Here is a 27497-nt window from a genome sequence, read left to right as displayed (position 1 = left end):
ACAGATTTCCTTGACAGTGCTTGTTAGAGTGAAAACAACCTTTTGACATAAGAATGAATGTAAGTCAAATGACTTACCCCCTCATTTAACGTATAAACTATTGGGGGACAGAGGCTTCTGGTTATCTTTTCTTTTCTTTTTCTTTTTTAACGTTTTATTCAGAGAGACAGAAAGAGAGGCAGAGGCAGAGGGAGAAGGAAAACCAGGCTTCTTCAGGAACCCTGATGCAGGACTCCATCCCAGGACCCCAGGGATCACCACTTGAGCCCCAAGACCCCGGGATCACGACCTGAACCAAAGGCAGATGCTCAACCACTGAGCCACCCAGGTACCCTGGCTTCTGGTTATCTTGAGAGGACACCTCCATGACCCTAACACTGTAGGGAGCATGTAGTATACTATAAAACTAATATTCTCTTCTGAAAATCAGGGGGGAGACAAAAATCCACCAAAGTAAAGGACAGATTAGGAGATTTTCTTTTTTTTTCCTTCAAGTCTTACTTCAAGTTAGTTTTAAAATGCCATCTTCTTCAGGTTAAGAGTTGTTTTTTTTTTTTAATTAGTGATTTATTATTTCTTCCAACTCAGGAAAAGCCTTTAAAAACTGGGAATTCCTATACTATGTGAACAATTTTTAATGGCTTAGGAGATTATTCCCTCCCCTGAAGGGGAAGGAATTGTTTTGTATACTCCTTTTTTTCTTTTTTAGAGGGAGAGTGAGAGTGGGGAGGGGCGTAGGGAGAAAGAGAAAGAGAATCTCAAACAAGCTCCATGCTCAGCAAGGAGTCTGATGCAGGGCTTGATCTCACAATCCTGAGATCATGACCTGAGCCAAAATCAAGAGTTGGATGCTTAACTGACTGAGCCACTCAGGCACTCTATTGCTTTATATACTCCTTGGGGTACCTGTCACATTATGCTATCTGATGGTGGCATTCACATCTGATGGCTTCTCTGTACTGTAAGTCCCTTGAGTGCTGGGCCTTGTCTCTCAATCTGTAGCCTCTGTACTCTTTGTTGACTTGGTCCATATTTTTCATCAGTGAAATCCTAGTACATTAGCATTACTATCTTGCAGGCATGATAAGGGCTCAAAAATGTGTTAAATTGTGTTTGATTGATAAGTAAAACAATGCATAAGAACATACCTACCAGTTTATAGGAAATACATGGAATAGAAGAATGTGCGAAATGCCACATCAAAGATACAATCAGCCAGATTCAAGGTGTGAAAATTCCAAAATAAGAACGGCTCAGTTTCTTTAATAAATAACATTTTAAATAAAAGGAAGAGGGTAACTGTTCTAGAGTAAAAGAGATTTAAGAAAAATAGCCACTAAATGCAATGTGCAGACTTTGGATCCCATGGAAATAATTCTGATTGTTAAAATAGTTTGTAAATAATTGAGAAATATTAAACATGGAATGGTTATTAGATGATATTATGGGATCATTTTCATTTTGTTGGATATGGATGATGTTGTGTTTTTGTTTTTATTTTTGTTTCTTTAGTCCTTACCTGGTAAAGGTATCTACTGGAATATTCATGGGTAAAATTACATTATATCTGGGTTTGATTTAATATGCTTCAGGAAAAAAATAAGTGTGTGTGGTGGGGGGGTGGGGGGAGTATGTTCAATAGCTCCCAAGTGTCTTTCAGATCCATTCTCTCCCCTTTGATGCCCTACCCTTTGCCTAAAGAGCCTGATCTAAGGGACCACCTCAATAGGAATCTCTTAGCCTCTGGTTTTCTTTTCTTTTCTTTTCTTTTCTTTTCTTTTCTTTTCTTTTCTTTTTTTTTTTAAGATTTTATTTATTTATTCATGAGAGACCAGAGAGAGGCAGAGACACAGGCAGAGGGAGAAGCAGGCTCCATGCAGGGAGCCCGATGTGGGACTCGATCCCGAGTCTCCAGGATCACGCCCTGGGCCGAAGGCAGACGCTTAACCACTGAGCCACCCAGGGGTCCCTAGCCTCTGCTTTTCAACATAAAGGAAGGAAGGGAAGATAAGGAGAGAGGATAAAGAGATTGGGGTTGGCTATAACCTTCAATCCAAAATCACTGCTGCTCTTAAGGCAGCCTGCTCGACCTGATACTCTTTCTCGTGGTAACTTCTTCCTCTCACATCTTCAGATCTAAGAGAAGCTGTTCTGGTGCTGTTCATTCCAGGTTGCTGCCTAGCCCTTGTAGTTCCCCAAACTCCTATCCACATCCTTGTAATTAATCCCTTTATAAGTAGCCCTTCCTATTTATCTATTAAGCTTGTGAATAATTCTGAGAGATAAAACAAGACTGGTAGAGGGTTGATAACTGGAAATTGAGTGACAAGGAAGTAGGCTTATTGCATATACTTAATCTCTACTCTTGTACTCGTAAATGTACATAATAAAAGTTTTTTAAGGAACAAATGTAAGGACATAATGCCTTCTGAATAAATTAATTACTAATAACATTTAGTCTTGGGTATTATATGTTAATTTATACACATATTTGGAACTTTTCAATGTAGCAACTGTAAACAATGCGGTGGAGTATGAGTCTATAAGACCATGTAGTGAAGTTATTTACATAGAGATATAGGAGGTCAAAAGGAAACTAAATTTCAAAGCTAACTCATCAAGATAAAGGTAAAAACACTGGCTAATTCTAATTTAACTTCTAATTTAGCCAGTTTTTCTAAGTGTCTACATCACTTATTCACACAAATGTTCACCTCAAGTCTTCTTAGAAGCTCAAGAAATAATTCTTTATGTTTTTTTACTTTTTGTGGGACGCAATGGTGGGGCAAGGAGAATGAGGAAGTGAAGGAGAAAGCAGAGGGTTGTGGGATTACTGATTCACCTATACTGAGACTATTCCTTTGAAAACCATTTTATCTTCCATCCATGTCTCTCTAACAAATCCAGAAAGTCCATGCTGTATATGTCCCCCTGTCACTCTACTTTTTTTTTTTTTAAATGGTTACCCCTCAATGTATACTTCAAGATCACAGAGTGTAGATGTCCTTTGAAACTCTGGATCAGGATCAGCTACATAATTTTCAGGGCCCAGTAAAAAAAAAACAAAACAAAAAACAAAAAACAAAACAAAACAAAAAAACGTGAGGTGGGGGCCGCTGCAAAAATTATTAAGAATTTAATGATGATGACAGCATAGCAGTACACTAAACATGGGGTCTTTGGAGCCTGGGATGCTGGACAACTGCACAAGTCTCACTCCCATGAAGCCAGTCTTGACTGCTCATTTTTCTGGAGTTATGCTATGTTTTTCCCAGAGTACTAGGAAATTAGCTCTATCCATTTTTATTCCCCTGGAATAGAACCCCTGGATTCTGATTAACAAATTTTAAAACATATACCTTTTTCTCGACCCCAGCCAGAAACAGTGCATCTGTCATTAGGTTGAAATAGATATGAAGACCACGGGACACAGGCAGGGATGGAATGAGGCAGCGAACATTCTTTTTGGTTTGAGCGTTTTCTCAATTCAATCAAAGCTATGTCATTTTCATAGGTGGTTCCGTTGTAATTTTCATGAACAATAATTTGTTTTGCGAACTGAACAATTGTATCATCGTCAGGTCTTAACGAACTTAGAAATGATGTCCATATTTGGTACTGGTAAATTCTACTGACACTATAATAGAAAGGAAAGGGAGATAAGTTATATTGAGGAAAAAAACAACTAAAATGAAAGAAAAAAAAAAACAACTAAAATGTGAACATTTGATGCTTCGTCTTTATATTCTCTGTTTTAAAGGACTTTCTTCCTTTTTCCAGATTCTTTTTTAATCCTTGCTGTTATGAAGCAGTGTGATTAAATTTATGGGGTAGAATGTCAGTGGCCAAATAAAGAGAGGAATAACCCATCTAACAGCTCAATATAAGGGCCATAAAGAACTCACTAACAGATGCCCAGAAGTGGAATGAGTTGGCTACCTCTGGAGAGCACCATCACTGAAGGTGTTCAAACAGAGATCAGAAAGCATGTAGCCAGAAATGTGGTTGAGGAAATGGGGAATCAGGGCACACATTCTCATTACTTTGCCAACCCCAGAGGTTCTCAAGGTGAAGACTATAGCAGTCATTATCCTGCATTTAAGACTTAAGACTGTGTTTAAGACTGTTCATCTTAACATTGTATTATATTGTATTTATTTGCTCAGAAGCCTTTCTTCCTGTTGAATTGTGCTAGTTGAAGTCAAAGGATGAGGTCTAATTCATCTGTACTTAGATCCCTGCATCTGGTATTGTACCTGGAATATATTCGCTCTTCTTTTTTTAATTTTTTTTTCGCTTTTCTAAATTTAGTTGAAATTAGCTAAATGCTGCTTGTTCTATGCTTCACTCAATTTTCATACCAATTTTTACTTCATGTTTTCAGCAAATTGGCATTACCATCATTTTCTCAGGTAATCATCTAATAGCTAAACAGTGATGTTCTAGGCACTAAGGAGGTGTGCAGGATTCTTTAATTTATACTTAATATTCCAAGAATGCTATGCCTCATATTAATTTTGGTTGCTTTTTAGGATCAGAGGTCCTGAATATTGTTTAAAGTTTAGCCCTGTTTATTCATTCAATTTACTCAACAAATACCTAGTATGCACCTACTATTACCAGTCACTGTGCTAGCCACTGGGATACAGAAACAAGCAAAATCAGAAACAGTTCCTGCCTTCATGGAGCTCAGGATCTAGGGAAAGATGTGGTATTAAATGGATAATGGGGATAATGAAGATATGTATTCTGTGTAAAGTGAGAGGAATGAACAGCACATGGAATTCTGAGAATTTATCAAGAAGGCTTTGACTTAAGGGAATCATGGAAGATTCTCTGGGGAAGTGAAGATTGAGTTGAGATCTGAATAAAGAATAGCACTAACTAGAGAAACAGGGTAGGAAAAATCATTTCAGGCATTAGAAGTAACACCTGAAGATCTCTCTGCAACAGGGAGCAAGGTGCATATGAGTAGCTGAAAGAAGTTCAGAGCAGGTAGAGCAGACAGAGAGTTGAAGCTGTGGGGCAAGATGAAACTGGCAAAAGTAAGTAGAGGTCAGATCATATGGAGCCTACTGGGCCATGTTAAAAATGTTGTTTAGATACTCTAGGAGCAAATGAGCCTGCCAAAGCCAATGTCTGACATTTTCAGCCTCTCTAGTGGAGAAGTGGGCCCTGCATCCCACCAAAATTCATGAGAATAAGAATTTAAAAAGTAGAAGCAACATAGATTAAGACTGCTGATAGTGGTGGTCCATGATGGGAGTGTTGGAACACCCTGAACTCGCCTTATTCCATGGACACACCAAATCTAAACCTACATATAGAGCAATACCTCCTGAAGAAAAGAAGGCTAATCAAACAGCTTGTGCACAATAAACAACAAAGGGACTGCATAGAGAAAGGTAGGAGAGACAGAGATATGGTAATGATGGCAACTCCACATCTGATTCGATGACCTGCATTAGGAAGGGATATCCCTAAGGGGTTCATGTGTAGATTTTACTGGCCTGGAGGAAAAATAAAATCACCAGTGTAAAGGGCAACTACACTATAAATGAAAGAAATTAAATTTCGAGCCCTAGAGAGTCTGCCAAATGGTGGAGGAACTTCTGGAACTTTCTTTCTTTTTTTTTTTTTAAGATTTATTTACTCATTTATTTATGATAGACATAGAGAAAGAGAGAGAGGGAGAGAGGCAGAAACACAGGAGGAGAAGCAGGCTCCATGCCAGGAGCCCGACGTGGGACTCGATTCTGGGACTCCAGGATGGCGCCCTGGGCCAAAGACAGGCACTAAACCACTGAGCCACCCAGGGATCCCCTGCTGGAACTTTCTTGGGGAGTTGAAGGTGCTGGTGAGTGCCATTGTCTATGTTCCCCTTCCACCTTGATAACACAGATGGGAAAAGGGCCTAGACACTCTAGCTGTTCTACAGCCTCAGTGACCCCAGATTCCTATACTTAATAGCTCCAGCCATCCCTTTTAGGTGGGCTCCTACCTTCATCCATCCCAGCACCAGCTGTCTCAGTGAGACTGCCCCAATGCAGCACACCCCCAGCCACCACCACTTGTGCCCACTATATCTCCAGCCATCACACCAAAGTGGCCAGGTAGAAAGTAATCCAGGACTTTCTGGACTGCATCTGCTTCAGCTCCAGCCATCCTACCAGGAAAGCCCCTATGTGGAGCGCCCAAGCCTGTTTGCCCCAGCTCCAGTTATCCTGCCATGGTGGCCCTGGTGCAGAGCACCCTGGAACCTGCCAACCCATGCCTGCCCCAGCTCCAGCCATCCAGCCAGGTGGTTTGAGCATGGAGCCCCCTGGGACTCCCAGGTCCATGCTCACTCCAGCTCCAGCTGTCCATGTAGAATGGCTCCAGTGTAGCATGCCCTAAGACCCCTTGGCCCATACCTGCTCCGGCTTTAGCCAGTCAACCAAACCCACCAGGACATATAATCTACACATGGAAGCACCTACACAAGACCACTCCTTCAAGACTGGGAAAAGCAGCTGTTCTGCCTAGTACCCAGACACAGATAAAGTCAAACAAAATCAGGAGACAGAGAAATATGGTTCAAATAAAAGAACAAACAAGATAAAACCAGGGATTAAAAAAAAAAAACCCTAATGAAATGGAAGTAAGTAACTTACCTGATAAAGAGGTCAAAGTAATGGTCATAGAGATGCTCATTGAACTTGGGAGAAGAATGGAGGAAACACAGTAGAAACTTCAACAAAGAATTGAAAGAACCAAAGAGAAATCACAGAGCTGAAGAATACAATAACTGAACTAAAAGATACTCTAGAGGAAATCAATAGCAGATTAGATGATACGTAAGAACAGATCAGTGATCTGGAAGACAGAAGAGTGGAAATCACCCAAGCAGAACAGTAAAAAGAAAAATAATTTCTATTTTTTTATTTTTGAAAAATAATTTTAGTATGCTAACATTGAGTATGCTAACATTCACATTATAGGGGTCCACAAAGAGAAGAGAAATAGAGATGGGCAAAAAACTTATTTGAAGAAATAATGCTTAAAATTTTCTTAACCTGGGGAAGGAAACAGACATCTAGGACCAGGAAGCACAGAGAGTCCCAAAACAAGATGAACCCAAAGAGATCCATAACAAGGCACATTATAATTACCATGAAAAAAGTTAAAGATAAAGAGAAAATCTTAAAAGCAGCAAGAGAAAAACAAATAATTACAAACAAGGGAAACTTCATAAGGTGATGAGCTAATTTTTCAACAGAAACTTTTCAGGTCGAAAGAGAGTGGCAGGGTATATTTAAAGTGCTGAAGAAGAAAAACTCATAACCAAGAATACACTATTTGGCAGGGTTGAAAAAGAGATAAAGAATTTCCCAGACAAGCAAAAGCTGAAGTTCATCGCCACTAGACTGGCCTTATTAAAAAAAAAAAAAGTCTAAAGGGAAAGCCATAATTAGAAATAAGAAAATATATGAAAGAAAAAAATCTTACTGATACAGGTAAACATATAATAATTACTTTACTACTAATTTGGCTACTTTCAAAGTTAATATGAAGATTAAAAGACAAATAGTAAAATCAACTATAACTAAAATAAGCAGTTAAAGGATACACGTAATAAAAAGATGTAAAATAAGACATCAAAAACTTAAAATATGAGGAAAGGAATAAAAAATGTAGTGCTTTTAGAATTGTTCAAATTTAAGTAACTGTCAGCCATATATATATATATATATATATATATACACTTGAACACAAATGGAGAGAGAGAGGGGAGAGAGGGAGAGAGAGAAAGAGAGAGAGAGAGAAAGACTGCTATATATGTAGGTCAATATATACGAGCCTTTTGGTGAGCACAAACCAAAAACCTGCAATAGATATACAAAAAATAAAGAAAAAGAACCCAAAATAAAACTAAAGGAAACCATCAGGCCACAATGGAAGAGATGAAGAGAGTAAGAACAGAACAGAATAACCATAGGAATAAACAATGAACAAAATGGCAATAAGTACATGTCTATCAATAATTACATGTAAATGAATTAAATGCATCAGTTGAAAGATAGAGTGGCTAAATGGGTAGAAAGTAAGACTCATCTATGTGCTGCCTATAAGAGACTCATTTCAGATCTAAAGACAGGCACAGACAGAATGTGAGGGGATGGAAAAAGATGTTCCATGCGAATGGAAACAAAAGGAAAGCTGGTATAGCAATACTTAAAACAGACAAAATAGACTTTAAACCAAAGACTGTAACAAAAGAGCATTATATAATGATAGAGTAAATCCAAGAAGAGGATATAACATTCCTAAAGATTTAAGCACTCAATTTAGGAGCACCTAGATATATAAAGCAAGTATTAACAGACATAAAGAAAGATACAGTAAGTAACACAATAACAGTAGGGGACTTTAATATATTATTTACATCAATGGATAGACATCCAGACAGAAAATTAATAAGGAAACATTGGCATTAAGTGGTGCATTAGACCAGATGGACTTAATAGATATATACAAATATTTTATCCCAAAACTACAGGATACACAATCTTTTCAAGCACACAGGAATGTTCTCCAGAGTACATCATGAGAGAGAGATAGCACACAAGCAGGGCAGAGGGGTAGAGGGAGAAGGAGGAGCAGGCTTCCTGCTCAGCAGGGGCCTGATGACCAACTCCATCCCAGGACCCTGGAGGGCAGATACTTAACTGCTCAAAGCACCACACTAATTATCTCATATGCTGCTCCAGCACTGGCTTGCTCATTTTCTGCATGTGTGCATCACTGACATCTCTTCTTATTCACATAAGGAGACCAATCATATGGGATTAGCTCCACGTATGACCTTATTTAAACTTAATTTCCTCTTTAAAGACTATCTCCAGGACACCCATGTGGCTCAGTTGGTTAAGTATCTGCCCTTGGCTCAGGTTATGATCCCAGGGTCCTGGGATGGAGTTGGGCATCGGGCTCCCTGCTAAGCAGGGAGCCCGCTTCTCCTTCTCCCTCTATCCCTCTGCCCTGCTTGTACGTGATGTCTCTCCCTCTCAAATAAATAAATAAAATGTTTATTTAAAAAGACTATCTCCAAATCTAGTCATGTTGGGGATTAGGTCTTCAACATGTAATTTTAGGGGGACACAATTCAATCCATAACAGTGGCTGAAGGACAATATACAAAATGTGTTGAAAACAACCTAAGGTCAGCTAGAGGACAGAGTTTGGATTTCCAGCCTCAGTTATGATTTTAGAATGAATGAAACATCATTTACTGAGTGCCTCTTACAGACCAGATAGTGTATGTGGCACTTTCATATATGTTATTTTGTTTTAATATTCTTAACAGCCCTAAGAGGTAAATATTATTCTTCCCATTTTGTGGATTACCCAACTGAGACTGAGAACTTACATAACCTGGCTAAAGTTACACTCCTAGTCAGCTGCAGAAACATAATTATCGGTACCATCTGACAACATACAAAGTTTTTACGATATTATTGCCAATGATAAGCATGCCTATCTATGCTGTATGTTACATCTCCTTGGCTTATTTACTTTATAACCAGAAGTTTGTATTTCTTGATCTTCTTCATCTATTTTGCTTACTTCCCAACTCTTCCCCTTTCTGGTAACCAAGTTTGCTTCTTGTACCTATGAATGTGTTTCTGTTTTGTTCATTCGTTTTGTGTTTTAGATTCCACACATAAGTGAAATCATATAGCATTTGTCTTTCCCTGTCTGACTTATTTTACCTAGCATAGTACTCTCTGGATCCATCCATGTTGTTGCTAATGACAAGATCTCATTCTTTTTTTATGGTTAAGTAATATCCTATTGTATACATACATCTTTATCCATTTATGTACACATAGACACCTTTAAATTCGTTTTCATTTTCTTTGGGTAAATACTGGAAGCAGAAGAGCTAGATTGCATAGTGGTTCTATTTTTTAATTTTTTGAGGAACTTCCATACTGTACATCATGTGTTAGTCCACAAAAGATATTTAACCAACTGAGCCACACAGGTGTCCTGGAGATAGTCTTTAAAGAGGTAATTAAGTTTAAGTAAGGTCATAAGTGGAGCTCTCATCCCATATGATTGGTCTCTTTATGAGAATAAGAAGAGATGTCAGTGATGCACGCATGCAGAAAATGAGCAAGCCAGTGCTGGAACAGCATGTGAGACAATTAGTACAGAACTTTGAACAGTTCCTTTACTGTCTGGAACACATATCAAATACATTTAAGGGTACATGGAAGGGGCAAAAAAGATGTATACATTTGAAGCCTTTAAACGCATGCAGCTCTTTAAACAACATCCTTGTTGAAGTGGGGTGAGAAATGCCAAGTTAGTATTACCTCTTTATAAACCTTTCAGTCATAAATTCTTCTCGACAATTTGGTGTAACTCTACAAAACATAGGTAGTATCTACTTCCCATCATGCAAATGAGCCAAAAAACATGCCTTGGTACCTATGGGTTTGATCTGACCTTGCCATCTGGGATCATAATTTGGTCTGGGGGGAAGAACACAGTAGGTTCTGGGACAATGGCCTCTGGGGTTCCGATCATGAATATTGGAGGGGATTTAGCTGTTAATAGAGTGGAATTTGTCACATGTTTTTATCTATCATCTGCCACAATCTCTATTACCCACTTTGATTATTTCAGGGAATCCAAAATCTGTTTGAAGACATTTTTTACCTGACACAGTGTGCAGCTGTTAGAATCCAACACCCTCCGATATAAATTCCTCCACATTTGATTTTCTCATTTTCCTTAATTGCCACCTGCCACGGGAAGTCTCCCTGTAAGAGACATTAGTGTGGTTACTGCCATTCTACCAAACAGTGATAGACAGATGGCCCTAAGATAAGTCCTTTGCAAGAGTCCCAGTCTCTTAACATTACATATCTTCCCCACCTTTCTTTGTTTTTCAAACTTGGACTGCTCCTGGGGAGTAACAGTTTTACCATTATTGCTGCCTTTCCTCCCACGACTCGTTTCCTTCGACTGAGCACGTTGTTTTTAACTCCACAGAATAGTTTAGGGAGAAGTGACTTTATCCGTTTTCTTTCTTCAAGAAAGAGAGAGATTATATCATTATAATTTTGAACACATTACTTCCTTATTGTCTATGCCACAAAAACAGCAAAGTCATTGCTAAAATGAAACAGGCTGAATTGATTAATAAATTATTTTATATACTAACAAGTACTATTTGCCTTGTTTAAAAATTCTGGCTTAATACGAAAATTGGCTTGATTCTCTGAAGTTCTGCCTAAAGGCACACTGGTGGCAGAAAGAGGTTAGCTGAAGGGTTAAACATTTATCAGTCTTTGGCAGATAGATAAGAGATATCACATGGCCAGGCATACTTAAGATGAGGGTCTCATTCAGAAATTTTCAGAATGAGCTGAAAACATGGGCACTTATATCTTCTCACTTCCATAGTTTTTACTTTGTAGAGGCTGTTCCTATGGAATTCTTTTCAATAATATTAACATTAATGATGTTAAGGTTTGAGCACTTTCTGCATCAGTCCCCATGCTAAATACTTTGCATGTAGTTTATCTCATCTAACCATCATATTAACCCTGAGAAGTAATGTGCCGGGGACCCATAGACAATCCAGGATCAATGGGCTAGAGGGTATTTTTTTTGTCACTTGACATGTGATAATATTTCCTTCCTTTGTGAGCATTTAGCTGTGGCACACTTGTCACAGAGACACATGGCAGAGCAAAGCTTAAGAAGTGAACTGGCAAAAGAATTCACACAAAAAAGAAGAAAATAAAAATATATGATGTTTTCCTTATTCTTTCTATATATTTTACCATATCACAAATACTTTTATGAACTTGCTTATTAGCCCCAAATTAGAAAGGAAAATGAATATCAATGTCAATTGCTTTGAAGGAGGTAGCTCCTTCAGGGAAAGTAGTTGTGAGTGAAGATGGATAGTTTTCTGTTTGTGTTTTTGTCCCACCCATTCCAAGAATGGGGGTGGGGGAAAGAGTGTGATGGTAAGTTTTAAATTTGTGCTTAGACCTTTATTTTACTTTTAAAGATTTTATTTATTCATGAGACACAGAGAGGCAAAGACAAAGGCAGAGGCAGAAGCAGGTTTCCTATGGGGAGCCCAATGTGGGACTCAATCCAGCGACTCCAGGATTGCACCCTGAGCCAAAGACAGCTGCTCAACCATTGAGCCACCCAGGTGTGGCTTTTAGAACTTTAAAAGAATAAAGACCTCGTCTACTGAGGATTGTGGAAGCAGCTCAGGCACTATCTGAAAACCAGTGCTATGTTGAGTATAAAATAAAGCACCTTGTTGTTGAAAAATTTCTTCAGACTGATATCTATATCTTCAAGATCTAAATCTTTCACTCATTGTCTGATGAAAAAACATTGTTAATTAATTTTGGGGCCTGGCATTTAGAAGAGAGTCTTCAGCTTAAATTCTTCTAAAACAGGGAGTTATTTTATTCCCAAATTGTATTTGAGGTTAAGTTATTCACCTGAGGTTATGCAGTTAATAAATAAATAAGTCAGGATGTAACACAAATTTGTCTGACTCAAAAGCTCTTATTAATTACTGTCTCCTTAGGGGCTTAATACTTTAATTTTAATACTTCTAATTAATACTTTAATTTAATTTGGCTTTCAGTGTACAACTGGCCAGGATATGGATCTTCAGAGACCTATTTTATCGTGTTTTATCACAGTTTAAAATATTGCAAAAGAACAACTAAGTTCAAGTAAAATCTATTTCAAAATGTATGTCATGGGTTGTGCTCAAAAACTGGTTGTTTTTGACACAACTGATGTGACAAAGCTCACATCAAATAAAACTTTATGTAGGTCAAAAATATTGTATTCACTTCAAAATTAGCTTTGTGAATTAATCCATTTTTAAAAGTAGTTCCCAAGAAACATTTATGTTTGTTTTTCTTGATAGTGATAAGCAGAAGAGTAATGCTATTTTTTCTATTTATATTGATAGCAAAGGTAATTGTTGCTTGAATCAATTACAGGTACACACATTCATACATACATCCATACATACACAACATTAAAATGCAGACTTAAACCAGGGAATCGGTAGTAAAAGAGAATAATGTTAACTTACCTGCATCCATATTAGCAGTCAAATATTCTGTTTCTTCTATAATAAAACAAAAAGTTCCAATGTTTATGATTGTGTTTATAAAAAAATTAAATAATTAAAATTATTTAAATTTTGATCATAATTTTCTGTCTTAAAACCTGTCCTCTATTTATTTATTTGAGAGAGAATGAGAAAGAATGCGGGCTTGGGTGTGCATGCGCATGTGTGGGCACACATGAGTAGGGGAAGGGCAGAGGGAGAGAGAATCTTAAGCAGGCTCCACAGACTTGGGGCTTGATTTCACCTCCCTGAGATCATGACTTGAGCTAAAATCAAGAGTTGGATACTTAACCCACTGAGCCAGCCAGGCACCCAAAAACCTGTCCTCTGTTTAAAAAGGACAGTACAAATCCTAAGAGCACACTATCTCATTTCCTTTCTATACTAGGTAGGTAATTGTGAAGGCTCATGATGAACTAGGCAGAAATTTTGCAAGTACCAACTAAAGGTGTCTGTTGGTACAAGTGAATGGTGAGACCTATAGTGCTGTGGTTTTCTGCATTTAGAGAAGGCACAATGCTTGGGTAAGAGAAGTAAAGTTTCTTTTTCAACTCTGATTCACCAAGTCCTTATATAAAGTAGTGAATAGTTACTAACACTGAGTGAAAGAGTACTGAGCTGACATCATAAAGGCTCCTCTCATTTTGTACATAATAAGACACCTCTTACAGGAGTCCTGCAAACAAAGATGTTGTATTAGGCATTGATAATATTAGGCATTAAGGATATTAGAAGTCAAAAATGAAACAAACCAACAAAAGATTCTCTCCTCTTCCTTAGACATTTGCTTGAAGTTATATGGGATGATTCCATCATCACTTTGCCATCCTAGAACATTTCAGAGGATAGGATCATAATTTCTTTGACCTAGGGGTCCAAAGGCAAATTCCTACCACCATGTTTTTTGTCTTGGTTGAGGATGTGGCTGTGAATGGCACAGCTCAGAAGGGCAACGTTACTTGGCTACAGCAATCATGTGTCTTGTCTCTGGATTTTCCAAGTTCTTTTTGGGAGAGATATATACATATCCACATGCCTAGATTATTTTCTGGGGCAGAGAGAGGTTCTGCTCAGAAACTTTCACAAAAGCACCCTTATGAATCAAAGAGACCACTTAAATGTTCATATTAAATGATCAACAAAAAAAAAAAGATGCAGAATGTTCAGTGTAGCTGAGGTGTACTGGATATTTGAAGAACATCACAAAGCTCCAAAAGCACAAGCCACAATAAAAACAGTCAATGACTTTGATTACATAAAGATTAAGATTTCTATTCAACAAAGCTCACTATGGATAGAGTTAATCAATTGGTGATAGAATGGAAAAAGGTATTGGCAATGTCTAAAACTGAAAATGAATAAACATCTAGAATGCAAATCAACAAGACTTCAACTGCAACATGAAATTAAGAAAAGATATGAACTGGCAAAAGGATACAGGGGAGAAAAGAAGGTGAAAACTCAAAAGCTAGTATGAAGAGAAACTCAAACCATTCATTATTATAAAAATGCAAATTAATAAACAATGCCATTTGACTGACAGTATGAGACTCGCAAAATTAGAAAGGTGGGTAATACTCAATGTTAGTGGGGTTGAGGAGAACCCTCCTGCATTATTGGTGGTAGAGGTAAGAACTGGTATAGCTCTGCCAAAGAACATGTAGGCAATAGTTAGCCAAATTAGGTAGATGAATACCCTGAGAACCAACAATTTTTGCCCAGCTCGTCGTCTTGAAGAAATTCTCCCATACATCCTGAAGAAGAGAACATTCACCATAGTGTGACTGAGGGCTGAGAGTCCATTACTGGGAAAGTAGGGAGTAAATTGTGGAAGAGGAACACCACGGAGTGTTTTATGCAGCAAGCTAGAGGCAACAGATTAGATGGACACATAGCAACATGGACAGATCTTTAAAACTTGAATGCTTTGTAAAAAGAAATAAAGGAAATCTGAGATCTTATAATGCTATATATACTATGTGAAATAAAAATGTATGCTCACAAGATAATACACATTGGATAAGAATGTATACAAACAACATGACATACACATGTTATTTTATTTTTACACATTTTAATACACATGAAAATGGTTGCCTAAGGGGAAGGGGAATCAGGAACTGAAATAAAGGAGAATAAATAAAACAAGTGAGGTGCCCAGCCTAGACCAACACTGATCATGTGCAACAAGGGTATCATTAACTCATCTCTGTGCACTGGAGATCTGAAACTAGGAAGGAAGGAAGGGAAAGAAGGAGGGAGGGGAAAAAGGATAATGATGGAATAAAACAAGGAACAGTGATGAAATAATTGAGATTAGGCATTTAGAACAGGGGTGATCTTGAGGATATGGAAGTCCTCCAGGGATCCTAAAAAATCCTGAGGAGGATCATGAACTTCTGATAGTCCTATTATATGAATAATAAAGACGTATTAAATAAATATGTGAATTTCATATGGATATTAAAGAAATTTATATGAATATAAAGAAATATAAAGACAATTTATTCTTATGAATAATAAAGGGTGACCTTAAGAGGTGGAGGATTTGGTGACAACTGGCTTATAAAAGTAAATTAGACAATACCTATCATGAAAAGATGTTATCTTGACTGTGCTGGCAATTTCCTCAGAAATTGCTTTGGGTTGAGGAAAAAGTAAAGGAAGAGGATAAGGGTTTTCAGCAAAGGTGAAACACAGAGATATGTCCACTTTGGGTGGTTTGGGTTAGCAGGCTATGGATGATGAGCATGAGAAGGAAAGTTTATCACTTTCCTGTGATAAAGGCCTCTGTTGCCTATACTAATGTGAAAGGTGAGCTATTGCTAACACGTGGTCATATAGTGTGCAATTAATAACTACATTAAAAGAGAAGAAGAGGGGCAGCTGGGTGGCTCAGTTGGTTAACCATCTGACTTGATTTCATCTCAGGATCATGAGATCCAGCCCTACATCAGGCTCCACACTCAGCAGGGAGTCTGCTTGAAGATTCTCTCTCCCTCTCCCTCTCCCTCTGCCCCTTCCCCAGTTCTCTCTTATTCTCTCTCTCTCTAAAATAAATAGATCTTAAAAATTATATAAAGGAGACAGCAATAGCTTTGTTTTATTTTGATTCTGCAATATTCCAAGAATTTAATAAATTTTTTACCTCGAGCCACATGTAAAAAAAAAACCACATGTAGAAAAACCAAAAATTTACCATAGTGAAGAATAATTTTTGAGAAACATGCATACCATATTATTTGTACATATATTATGAAATTACAATACCTTATCCTTTTCTCAATAAATTGAGTAATAAATTTTCTATTATAAAAATGGATTTACCTTTAATTTCAGAACGTCCAGTTCCTAAAAACAAACAAAACACTCACTGTAGCAAAGACATAATGTTCGCCTGAATAAAATATATATGAATCATTAATATTTCAGAAATAATATAACAAAATTTTTCCAAAGATAAAAGGGAATCACAGTATGTAATCTTTCCTTAATTTTTAATACCACATAACAAACGTTTCATATTGCATTTGAACACATACCAATTTCACTACAACAAGGAAATAATTTTTTCTTGGGTATTAAAAAGAAATGTATATTTTGAATATATTTGAACACATACGGGCAGCAAATTTACTATACAGTTATACAAAATGTATGACTCTTTTAAACTTATATGTATTAAAGGTGGGATTTTTCAGGATACATGAAATCAATTTACACTCCAAACTTCCGTTGGTGTAGTGATTCTGATCTGTCCGCTGAAAGATCAATGAATATAATAATATTTTTATTTTACATCTCTGCTCTCATTTGCTCTTGCTTAGAGAGGGAAAAATTAGAAGCACTACTGAAATACAAATGGTGATGCTAACTCCACAGAAGGGTAAATGGAAGTAACAATGAGAGTTGACTAAATGTATTTTTGATATGGGTTCAAGATAATTGATTTTTTAAAAGTCAGCTTTATGTCATAGTTACTCGCTAGCAGTGGGATTTTTTTTCCCTGATAAGCTAACAATTTGTGTTCTTTGACCTTAAACTGAATCAGGAGAAGGAGGAGAGGGAGAGAAAAGGGACTGAAGAGGAGAAGGCGAAGAAACTCCAAATATTATTATGCTGAAAAGTGAAATCAAATTGTAAGCTTAAGAGGAAGACAAATACTGCATGATGTCACTTATATGTAAAATCTAACAAAGCAAACTCAGAGAAAAAAAGATCAAATTTGTGGTTATTAGGGGCAGAGGGTGGGGGGTGGGGAATTGTCCTACTAACTTCCTGATAAATAAGCACTGGAGGTACAATGTACAGCACAGTGACTATAGTTACCATTGCTATATGGTACGCTTAAAAATTGCTAAGGGAGTAAATCCTAAACGTTCTCATCACAAAGAAAAAATTTTTTGGTAACTGTATGGCATAGTAGATGTTAACTAAATTTACTGTGGTCATCATCTCTCGATGAATGTGTGCCAAGTCACCATATTATACACCTTAAACTTATATGCAGTATTGTATGTCAATTCTATCTCAATAAAACTGAGAGGGAAAAACTGTCAAGCATCCTGGCAAGAGTTGTGATTCACTGTCTTCCTCCCTTAAAAATGCTTTGAAATTTCTTCCTCTTCTCTCCTTATTAAGGTTTTAACTATTTTTAATGAACATAAAGTATTTTGCTGAACTGCTTATATAAATCAAAAGAAATAATATGACTTGAAATCCTAAAAAGTGTGTTTTTATATTTAAGAACTGATGTTAATGGGAAATTAAATAAGACTTCAGTAAAGTCATATAATACCAAGCACTGCCAAAATATAATTATTATCAATTAATTTGTCCATATATATCTCCAACATGTATTTAATGCTTATCTATAAGGCATTACATTTGGAATATAAAAATAATTAGATTCTCTTTTCAAGAATAGGGTCTGGCACATATATAGTAAGAACTTAATAAATATTCATTGAATAAATGAATGAATATAATAATTTCCAGAGATTTTTCCTCCAGAAAGCATTGATGTAAGGAAGAAGTCAGTCTGTGTGACACAGAGTAGGCACCTAGTAAATATGTTTTAGCATCAGAGGTTTTCTTTTTTTTTTTTTCAAATCTCTATAAATCCAGAATAAGGAACATCCTATAGGCAAATGACCAAGTTTCTCTAAAAACCAATGGCATGAAAAAAATTGGGAGTGGATGGGTAGGTAACATTTTTTAAGTTGAAGTATAGTTGACAGAAACTGTTATATTAGTTTCAGGTGTATGACCCCAAGATTCAACAATTCTACATATTATGCAATGCTGACCACAGTAAGTGTGGTTACTGTGTGTCATCATGCAACATTATTACAATATCATTGACCATACTCTGACATACTTATTTTATAACTGGAATTTTGTACTTCGTAATCTCCTTCAACTAATTCTCCCATTCTCCCCACTTATCTCTGGCCACCACTAGTTTGTTCTCTGTATTTATGTATCTATGTCTGCTTTTGTTTGTTGGTTGGTTCATTTGTTTTGTTTTTAAATTCTTCATATAAGTGAAATAATATGGTGTTTGTATTTCTCTGACTTACTTCACCTAGCATAATATTCTCTAGGTTTATCATGTTGTTGCAAATGGCAAGATGTTATTCTTTTTTATGACTTGAGTAAAATGCCTCTGTGTGTGTGTGTGTGTGTGTGTGTGTGTGTGTGTGTGACATTTTCTTTATTTGTTTGTCAGTGGACACTTGGGTTGCTTCCATATCTTGGCTATTGTAAATCATGCTACAAAAAACATAGAGATACACACATCCTTTTTGCATTTGTGTTCTTGTTCTCTTTGGGCAAATGCTCAGTAGTGGAATTGCTGAATCATATGGTAGATATATACAAATATGTATAATTTTTTTTTGAGAAATCTACATACTGTCTTCCATAGTGGCTGCTCCAATTTTGTGCACCATCAACAGCGCACAAGGGTTCTCTTTTCTCCACATCTTCACCAATACTTGTTATTTCTTGTCCTTTTGACACTAGCCATGCTGACTGGTGTGAGGTGATATCTTACTATAGTTTTGATTCACATTTCCCTGATGATTAGAGATGTTGAGCATCTTTTCATGTGTCTGTTGGCCATCTTTATGTCTTCTTTGGACAAATATCTATTCAGATCCTCTGCCCATTTATTAATCATTTTGCGTGTGTGTGTGTGCATGTGTACTGAGTTGTATAAATTTTTATGTATTTTGGATATTAATCTCTTATCAGATATATCATTTACAAACATCTTCTCCCATTCAATAGGTCATCTTTTTATTTTGTTGATGGTTTTCTTTGCTGTGCAAAAGCTTTTTATTTTGTGGTAGTCCCGATAGTTTATTTTTACTTTTGTTTCCCTCATCTGAGGAGAAATACCTAGAAAAATGTTGCTAAAGCTGGTGTCCAAGAGATTACTGCTTATACTTTCTTTTAGGAGTGTTATGATTTCAGTTCTCACATTTAGGTCTTTATTTTTTTATTTAAGTTAAATTAAACAACATACATTTAGGTCTTTAATCCATTTTGAGTTTATTTTTGTGTATGGTGTAAGAAAGTGATCCAGTTTCATTTCTTTGAATGTACATTTCCAGCTTTCCCAACACCATTTATTGAAAAGAATGTCTTGTCTAGATTATATATTCTTGCCTCCTTTGTTGTGGATTAATTGAGCATGTAAGCATCCATTTATTTGTGGACTTTCTATCCTGTTCTATTGATCTATGTGTCTGTTTTTGTGCAAGTACTATACTGTTTTGATTACTATAGTTTTGTAGTATATCTTGAATTCTACGATTGTGATACCTTCAGCTTTGTTCTTTCTCAAGATTATTTTGGCTATCCAGGGTCTTTTGTGGTTCCACACAAATTTTAAGATTATTTGCTCTAGTTCTATGAAAAATACTATTGATATTTTGATAGGGATTGTGTTAAATCTATAGAGTACTTTGGGTAGTTTGGACATTAAAAAATATTTGTTCTTCAAAGCCATGAACATGGTATATAATTCCATTTATTTGTTTCACTTTCAATTTCTTTCATCAATGTCTTATAGTTTTCAGGGTACAAATCTTTCATCTCCTTAATTAAATTTATTCCTAGGTATTTTATTCCTTTTGGTGCAATTATAAATCGGATTGTTATTTTAATTTCTTTCTCCAATAATTTGTTACAAGTATATAGAAACACAACTGATATCTGAATGTTTATTTGTATCCTGCAGTTTTACTGAATTCATTTATTGGTTCTAATAGTTTATTTTGTGGAGTCTTTAGAGTTTTCTTCTTTTTTTAAAAAAAAGATTTATTATTTTGGGGGAGAGAGAGAGAGGAAGTGAGAGGAGGGGCAGAGGGACAGAATCTCCACTGAGCGTGGAGCCTAATGTAGTGCTCTATCTCATGAACCATGAGATCATGACCTGAGCCAAAATCAAGAGTTGGATACCCAACTGACTAAGCCACCCAGGTACCCCTAGAGTTTTCGATGTAAAGTATCATGTCATTTGCAAATGGTGACAGTTTTATTTTTACCTTACAAATTTAAATGCCCTTTTACGAACTTTGGGCTTTTTTGGTTCTTCCTTTTCTAGCTCTTTTAGGTATAATGTTAGATTATTTATTTGGGTCTTTTCTTCTTTCTTGAGATAGGCCTGTATTGGTATAAAGTTGTTTCTTAGAACTTCTTTTGATGTATCCCAAAGATATTGGACCATTGTGTTTCCAGGTGGGTAACTCTTAAAGAATAAAATAGACTTTAAAAACTTAATAATCAAATACAATGTTAGATTATTTTGGACCTTAATTCAAACACATTGTTCTAAAAGGACAATTTTGAGAGGGCCACCTGGGTGGCTCAGTTGGTTAAGCATCTGACGTTTCTTGGTTTTGGCTTAAGTCATGATCTCACAGTCATGGAATGGAGCCCCCACTGGGCTCTGGGCTCAGCTTGGAGTCTGCTTCAGATTCTCTAGCTCTCTCCCTCCAACTCACTCTCTATCTCTCTCTCAAATAAATAAATAAAATCTTTTTTAAAAAGATATTTTTGAGATGGTTGGAAAAAAATTGAACATGGGCTGTTATTAAACAGTGTTAGGGAATTATTATTAGGTATACCAATGAAAATATATTGTGTATATATGAAGTGTTTGTATCATTAGAAATTTATATAGGTGAAGTGACACGGCATCTCAAATGTGCTTTAAAATACTCAAACAAGTTGAACGAGACTGGCAAAATATTGATAACTGTTTGAGCTGGGAGATAGGCACATATTGGTTCATTCTACTAATGTCTAGTTTTGTTATGTGGGAGCTTTTCTAATACAAAGTTCTGAAATAAAAATATGTTTAATAAATTATGAGAGAAGAACATTCCATAGTTCTTCAAATGCCCATTCAGTAGTACTTTTACTGCTAACACTGTCCTATACTCATTTAAAATTACAATTTACCTAAAAGGAAGTTTCAGAATACCCAGATCAAGTAATGAAAAAACATAACCACACAACTTTAAATTACCTTGACAACCATTTTCATCTTCTCCTGTAATGCAGTCCACTTCACCATTGCACTTATACTTGTTTGGAATACAAACACCAGATTTACAAAAGAAACTTTTGCCATGGCATCCTGCACAAACATAAACAGTAGAGATTTTATTTTTATTTTTTTCATACTTAATATTTAATGGGATAGAATCTAAATTCAATGGGGGAAGTCTTTTACTACCTGTACAGCATAGTTCATCACTCTGGTCTCCACAATCATTGATACCATTACAGGTCCTCTTTTGAGGAATCTGTTTCCCATTCACACAATGGAAGGAATCACTTGCTGCAGAAACTGTAAATTATGAATTATCTTTGTGAAATTTATTTATGGAGTTGTAGGTGACATCTTTATCACATTTGGAATAACAGAGACATTAAGATAAAGTCAGGCATCAAGTAAAAAATGATATAAACTGTATTGGTAGGATCAACATAATATATATGGTTAAAAAGGAAAACAAATGTCAAAGTTGGTTTATGGAGGCCCTTTTGTTATCTCTGAAAACCAGTATTTATTGTGGAGGTCTGTACTCCTTGAGGTTGGGGGATGGCGATCAGGGATCACAGGTCCTTGCTCACATTGGCAAATACAGGTGTTCACCCATTCCTTTCCTGCTGCTGTATGAATCCTCACTTCCATCTCATAACTTATTTGAACAGTGCCATTTACATTTTGATGGTATTTTTTTAGCACCAAAAAAAGTCTTCAGCCTCTATTTTTATTTTTTAAGATTTTTATTTTTTTATTCATGAGAGACACACAGAGAGAGGCAGAGACATAGGCAGAGGGAGAAGCAGGCTCCTTGTGGAAAGCCTGACACTGGACTCCATCCTAGGACCCTGGGATCACGACCTGAGCCGAAGGCAGATACTCAACCACTGAGCCAGCCAGGTGTCCCAGGCTTTAGCTTTTAAAACCGTATTTGTGACTAAAATATTCCAATCTAGTTAAGACTTAGGAAAAAAGTGGCAGTGACTGCTTTGAGACTGTGGCCACTTAAATATTTTAAAGGTATTTTGAAGTGTGTAGGCTGGACCTCTCAAAGAAGATATGGAGGTTTCTTCTGATGTTTGAGTTGCTTATGTTTGTTGTATTAACTTTAATCCAGCTGTTCCAGCAAGCAAAGAGAAGTCAAGCAGCTTTGCCCCCAGAGAGGAACCTGGATAGAAGTAATATTTGAACGCAAAAAGGTGTAATAGAGGAAAAGCACCAATTTAGGTTTTAAAGCCCCCCAGAATGATTTTGCCCCTATTATTGCAATTGAGTATACATCCTTTGTTCATTTACTACAGACTGGTGTGCAATAAGCAATTTTGAAGGAAGTTTTGGAGTTTCAGGCAAGTACTCTACCAACCTGTGTTCTCTGTATAACAAACCACACCAGCTACATATTTAGCTCTTCTCTTAGTAAAAGTACATTCAGCCAAACTTGTCTCCAATCCTCGACAATGTACCTGCAGACATTCGGTGAGATTTTTATGTTGATCTTCAGGAACTTCAAACATTTTTTGAATGTCAAAAGCACCTCTACAAATAGAATAAATGAAACATTAAGGTAGAATAATTAGTAGCTTGCATTTATAATCTTAGTGTAGGAGATAAGGAACTAAAGTAATTTCCTCTAATTTTCTACATATGAATGATACATTGAACAAGATGCTTAAATTCTCTGAGCCTCAGTATCTTCACCTGCAAAAGGGAACATAATAATCTCAGCTAGTTTTGGAAAGATTAATTAAAGCAGTCAATTTAAATTGACTAGCCAAAGTTCAAGCGTGACAAATACTCAGCAAATAATAGTTTCCTCTTCTCTGTTTCTTGTTAAGGAGGAATTATTCTTCCACACTCCTGATGTTTCCTTTCAACCTGAGGGTGTCATTCTTGGCCTCTCTCCATCTCTTAATTCCTCTTTGTTCAAGGAAAGGGAAACGAATAATTGATCAGAGAATTTTGGAGTTATAAATCAAGGTTAGTTCACTTTTTCCATCTTTCCTTTTGGGGACCGCTTCACTTGCTTCACTTGCTGTAAGGTTTACCTAGTTGGTTCCATTGTTGCTTAGATTTTGGGAGGTTAAGTTGATTTAATTCTAGGAGGTTCATTTTGTTTTTATGTTAAACTATGTCCTCAATTCAGCCTTGACAGTATTAAGGTGATATTTTGGCATCTGTATGTCATTGCTTGGACTTCTCAATTTGTTCAGAATTTGTGCATGTAAGAGGCTACCTCTATGACCCAATATACTAGAGATGATGAGTTATAGTAAATTGTTCTTTCAGAACATTCAACTGTTTCTTGTTTCTTTTAGAAGGAAATGGGGGAAATGCTGTTAAAAATAAGAAGTTGAGAAAGATGCATCAGGTAAAAAATATAAACAATAACAAAGCAATAATCACAATATAAATATCATATAAATTAGAATGAAAGGCAAAAAGAAAACAATTAAAGAGAATAAGGAAGGTATTTTTAATGATTTTGGATCCATAATGATGATGAAAGAGTCATAAAACTGTGCCAAACAGCATCAAAATATGGGAACAAATGAGAGCCATTGGGGCAATCTCAGAGGTAAATAATTTGAAAAAAAAATCAATCTAAAACTATCTAAAATACTAGATAAAATGCATTCAATGAGCTCTTTTTTATAAATAAAAAATAAATAAAACTGTATTTATTTATTTATTTATTTATTTATTTATTTAAGAAAGAAAGAGAGCACAAGTGAGGAGGAGGAGCAGAGGGAGAAAGAGAAGCAGACTCTCTGCTGAGCAGGGAGCCTGACCAGGGGTTCAACGAGATCTTAAAGAAGGAAGGTAAATACCCACTGGCTAAAATAAGAGAAGTCTGTCCATGAGCTCACACAAAATATGATAAGAGTAAAATACTGGGAGATCAAAGACTGAGAGACTTTCCTATTAGGTTGAATCATAGGTTGTAGGTCACAAACTGTCAAAGACCACAAGTATCTTGTGGCTCAGTTTAATAAGATACTTTCACTAATGAACCACTAGCAGATGTGGTATAGGAAGAAGGAACCTGAATTCAGAATAAAGTTGAGAGATGCAAGAAGCAGCAACAAACCAACACATTGGTAATGAACATATTTACAACTCTCTGGAACTTCAACAAACCTACAGGTACTCTGTGCTCAGCCATGTTCTAAGTGTAAATGAATAGGAATAAATAGTGAAACATGAACATATTTAATCTTCATAACAATGCTAGGAGGCAGGTGGTTAATATTCTTAGGTCACATATGAGGAAATTAAAGCAGAAAGACTGGGTAATCAAAAAGCTAATAGTTGGAACAACAAGACCAACCCTGAGATAATCCACTGACACAAGCACTCACTGTTGAAATCCAAGGTCAACACAGGCCACATTAGCCTCCAACATGCTCCAGGATTTTTTACATATGAACATTTTCTTATCTTGGTGTATAAGTTTTACTTCAACAATTCCCTCTGAAGTGGTATTTCCATACTTTAAGGAAATGCCAAATTGTCCTAAAATTAAAAACAAAACAAAACAAAAGAATGAGCAATATTAAGCAATTATATTTTCTCCTCTTGATTAAAAGCCTTTAAAATAACAAAATACATAATTTCAAATTAACTATGAACTCCATGAAGATTTTGACAGAAAATAGCAGGCAATTATTTTATGAGGCAACCGTGTGAAGAAAACACTGATATTTATCCCCATTTTTACACGTGATGAACCTAAATTCCTCCATTTTTACACATGAGGTTAAGTTGCTCGCTCCAGTGGGGAAGCCAGGAATCAGAAGCTATCATATTGATCTCACTCCCAAGTCTGTGCTCTTTTTAAAAGTAAGCCAAACAAATAATTAGAATGTAAAAAAGTTTTATGCATCTTCATATATTTAAGGCATTTAATGCCTCAAGAGAACAAAAGTCTGCCACTGACAGAATAATCTCTATTATTTCTTCCCTTCTTCCAACAGGCAAAAGAGATGGGTTGAAATAGGGGGCTCTCTACTTCCTGCTCCACAGTGCTTCAACATCTTCACTCAGCATCACACAGATATTTAGGCTACTGCACTGACCTATGGCATGGTGCCTTTAAAAACAATGTTTTGGGGTGCCTGGGTGGCACAGTCGGTTGAGCACTTGACTCTTGGTTTTGGCTCAGGGTCATGATCTCGGGGTCCTGAGATGGAGCCCCAGGTGGGGCTTGGTGCTGAATGCAGACTCTGTTTGAGTTTCTCTTTCCCTCTCTCTCTTCCCCTCCCCACTGCGTGCTCTCTCTCTCAAATAAATAAATAAATAAATAAATAAATAAATAAATCTTTTTTTTAAAGAATGTTTTGAGTATTTTTCTATCAATTCACTCAGTGCCTGTGATAATTGATATCTGAATATAGCCTAAGGTTTGCTGTCATAGCTAAAATATCTTGAGCTTTTTTTGTGTGCCAGTGTGTGAAGAGCTTTACATACATGATTTTATTTAGTTTTCATGAGGGTCTTATGAGTTAGGAACTAGTGTTATTCATATTTTACAGATGTGGAAAAATGGGATCTGACAGTCACATAGCTTGTCAATAACTGAGGTGGGGTAGAGGAGCTTGCAGCTAAATCTGGCAGTGAGATTCATAACTTTAGCCACTCCACAGATCTACCTGTCAGTATCCCAGCCTCCTCACTGCATTAGGAACCTGGATGGAGTATAGACAAGCTCTTTCATTTGATGAACCAAGTTAGAAGTTTTAGAGCATGGCCAGGTTAGAGCATGGCCTAGGTCAGCAGAGGCCTGAGTTCCCCTTAGGTCAGGGCCAACAGGATTGGGGTTCCCTTGGGGTAGGGGCTGGTAGGATGGATGCTGGAAGAAATTATTGGAGCTGGAGGTCCAGAGGTGCAGCTCCATCTCAGTATCAATGTCATGTAAATATTTGTTCACTGGGTTCTGAACCAATTCAATAGTTCTGGGGATAGTCCTGCTAGCCAAGTAGAAATGAGGGTAAGGATAATTTTGAAGGGCTGGGTAACAGAGAGTGGCACCAGGCACTGACCTTGGGGGCCTTGTGCTGTGGATTCAAAGGCTGGCTATATTCTGGTGATGTTATTTCTTTAGTTATCACAGCAATTACAATCAAGGGTTGAGAAAGGAATTTTGAAATTTTTTTTAAATTTTTATTTATTTATGATAGTCACACAGAGAGAGAGAGAGGCAGAGACACAGGCAGAGGGAGAAGCAGGCTCCATGCACCGGGAGCCCGATGTGGGATTCGATCCCGGGTCTCCACGATCACGCCCCGGGCCAAAGGCAGGCGCCAAACCGCTGCGCCACCCAGGGATCCCGAGAAAGGAATTTTGAATTGTCATCATAACATTTCATGGCAAAATTATTTTTTAGTAGAAGGGATGGCAAAAACTTCCTTCTTACATAATAGACTCAACTAGACTTTTCCTACCTTCAGCTGTGCATGTTCCATTATTTAAAAACTTTGCCCCTGGACGAAGACATTCAAAACTCTTTTGCTGACAGTAAGTTGGGTAGCTTCTCCCATTAGTTGAACACACTGAGGTACCATTCTTTGGGCACTGATAAGGGAGTTTACAAGTACAGGTCCCATCGATGCATTTCTGCCATGGTTGGCAGAAGACTTTATTGCAGGAGAGATGTGTGTATCTTTCAGTTAAACATTTTTCATCTAACAGACTCACTTGTGGTGTGTTTGATAGCGAAGAAAGCTGTAAAATACAAAATAAACAGTAACAAACCAAAAT

At 36.7% G+C, this 27497-nt stretch overlaps 1 protein-coding gene across 3 annotated transcripts in view; it reads right to left on the bottom strand.

The window, feature by feature from the left end:
- The window catches only part of CFI (complement factor I), a 50824-nt gene that overhangs the window by 2880 nt on the left and 20447 nt on the right, over positions 1-27497 (bottom strand). For all 3 annotated transcript variants that reach the window (XM_072755485.1, XM_072755487.1, XM_026017582.2), the window contains 10 exons: positions 27182-27461; positions 25100-25253; positions 23104-23276; positions 21927-22040; positions 21717-21827; positions 16502-16525; positions 13136-13171; positions 10977-11080; positions 10708-10811; positions 3360-3637 (listed from right to left, as the gene is read on the bottom strand). In XM_072755485.1, the coding sequence (XP_072611586.1) occupies positions 3360-3637; positions 10708-10811; positions 10977-11080; positions 13136-13171; positions 16502-16525; positions 21717-21827; positions 21927-22040; positions 23104-23276; positions 25100-25253; positions 27182-27461 (1378 nt within the window). The remainder of the gene's footprint in view (positions 1-3359; positions 3638-10707; positions 10812-10976; positions 11081-13135; positions 13172-16501; positions 16526-21716; positions 21828-21926; positions 22041-23103; positions 23277-25099; positions 25254-27181; positions 27462-27497) is intronic.

Source organism: Vulpes vulpes, chromosome 4, assembly GCF_048418805.1.
Source record: "Vulpes vulpes isolate BD-2025 chromosome 4, VulVul3, whole genome shotgun sequence".
NCBI classification, from domain to species: domain Eukaryota; kingdom Metazoa; phylum Chordata; class Mammalia; order Carnivora; family Canidae; genus Vulpes; species Vulpes vulpes.
The sequence above is the reverse complement of the archived record's forward strand: the minus strand, read 5'-3'. Positions and strand labels throughout refer to the sequence as shown.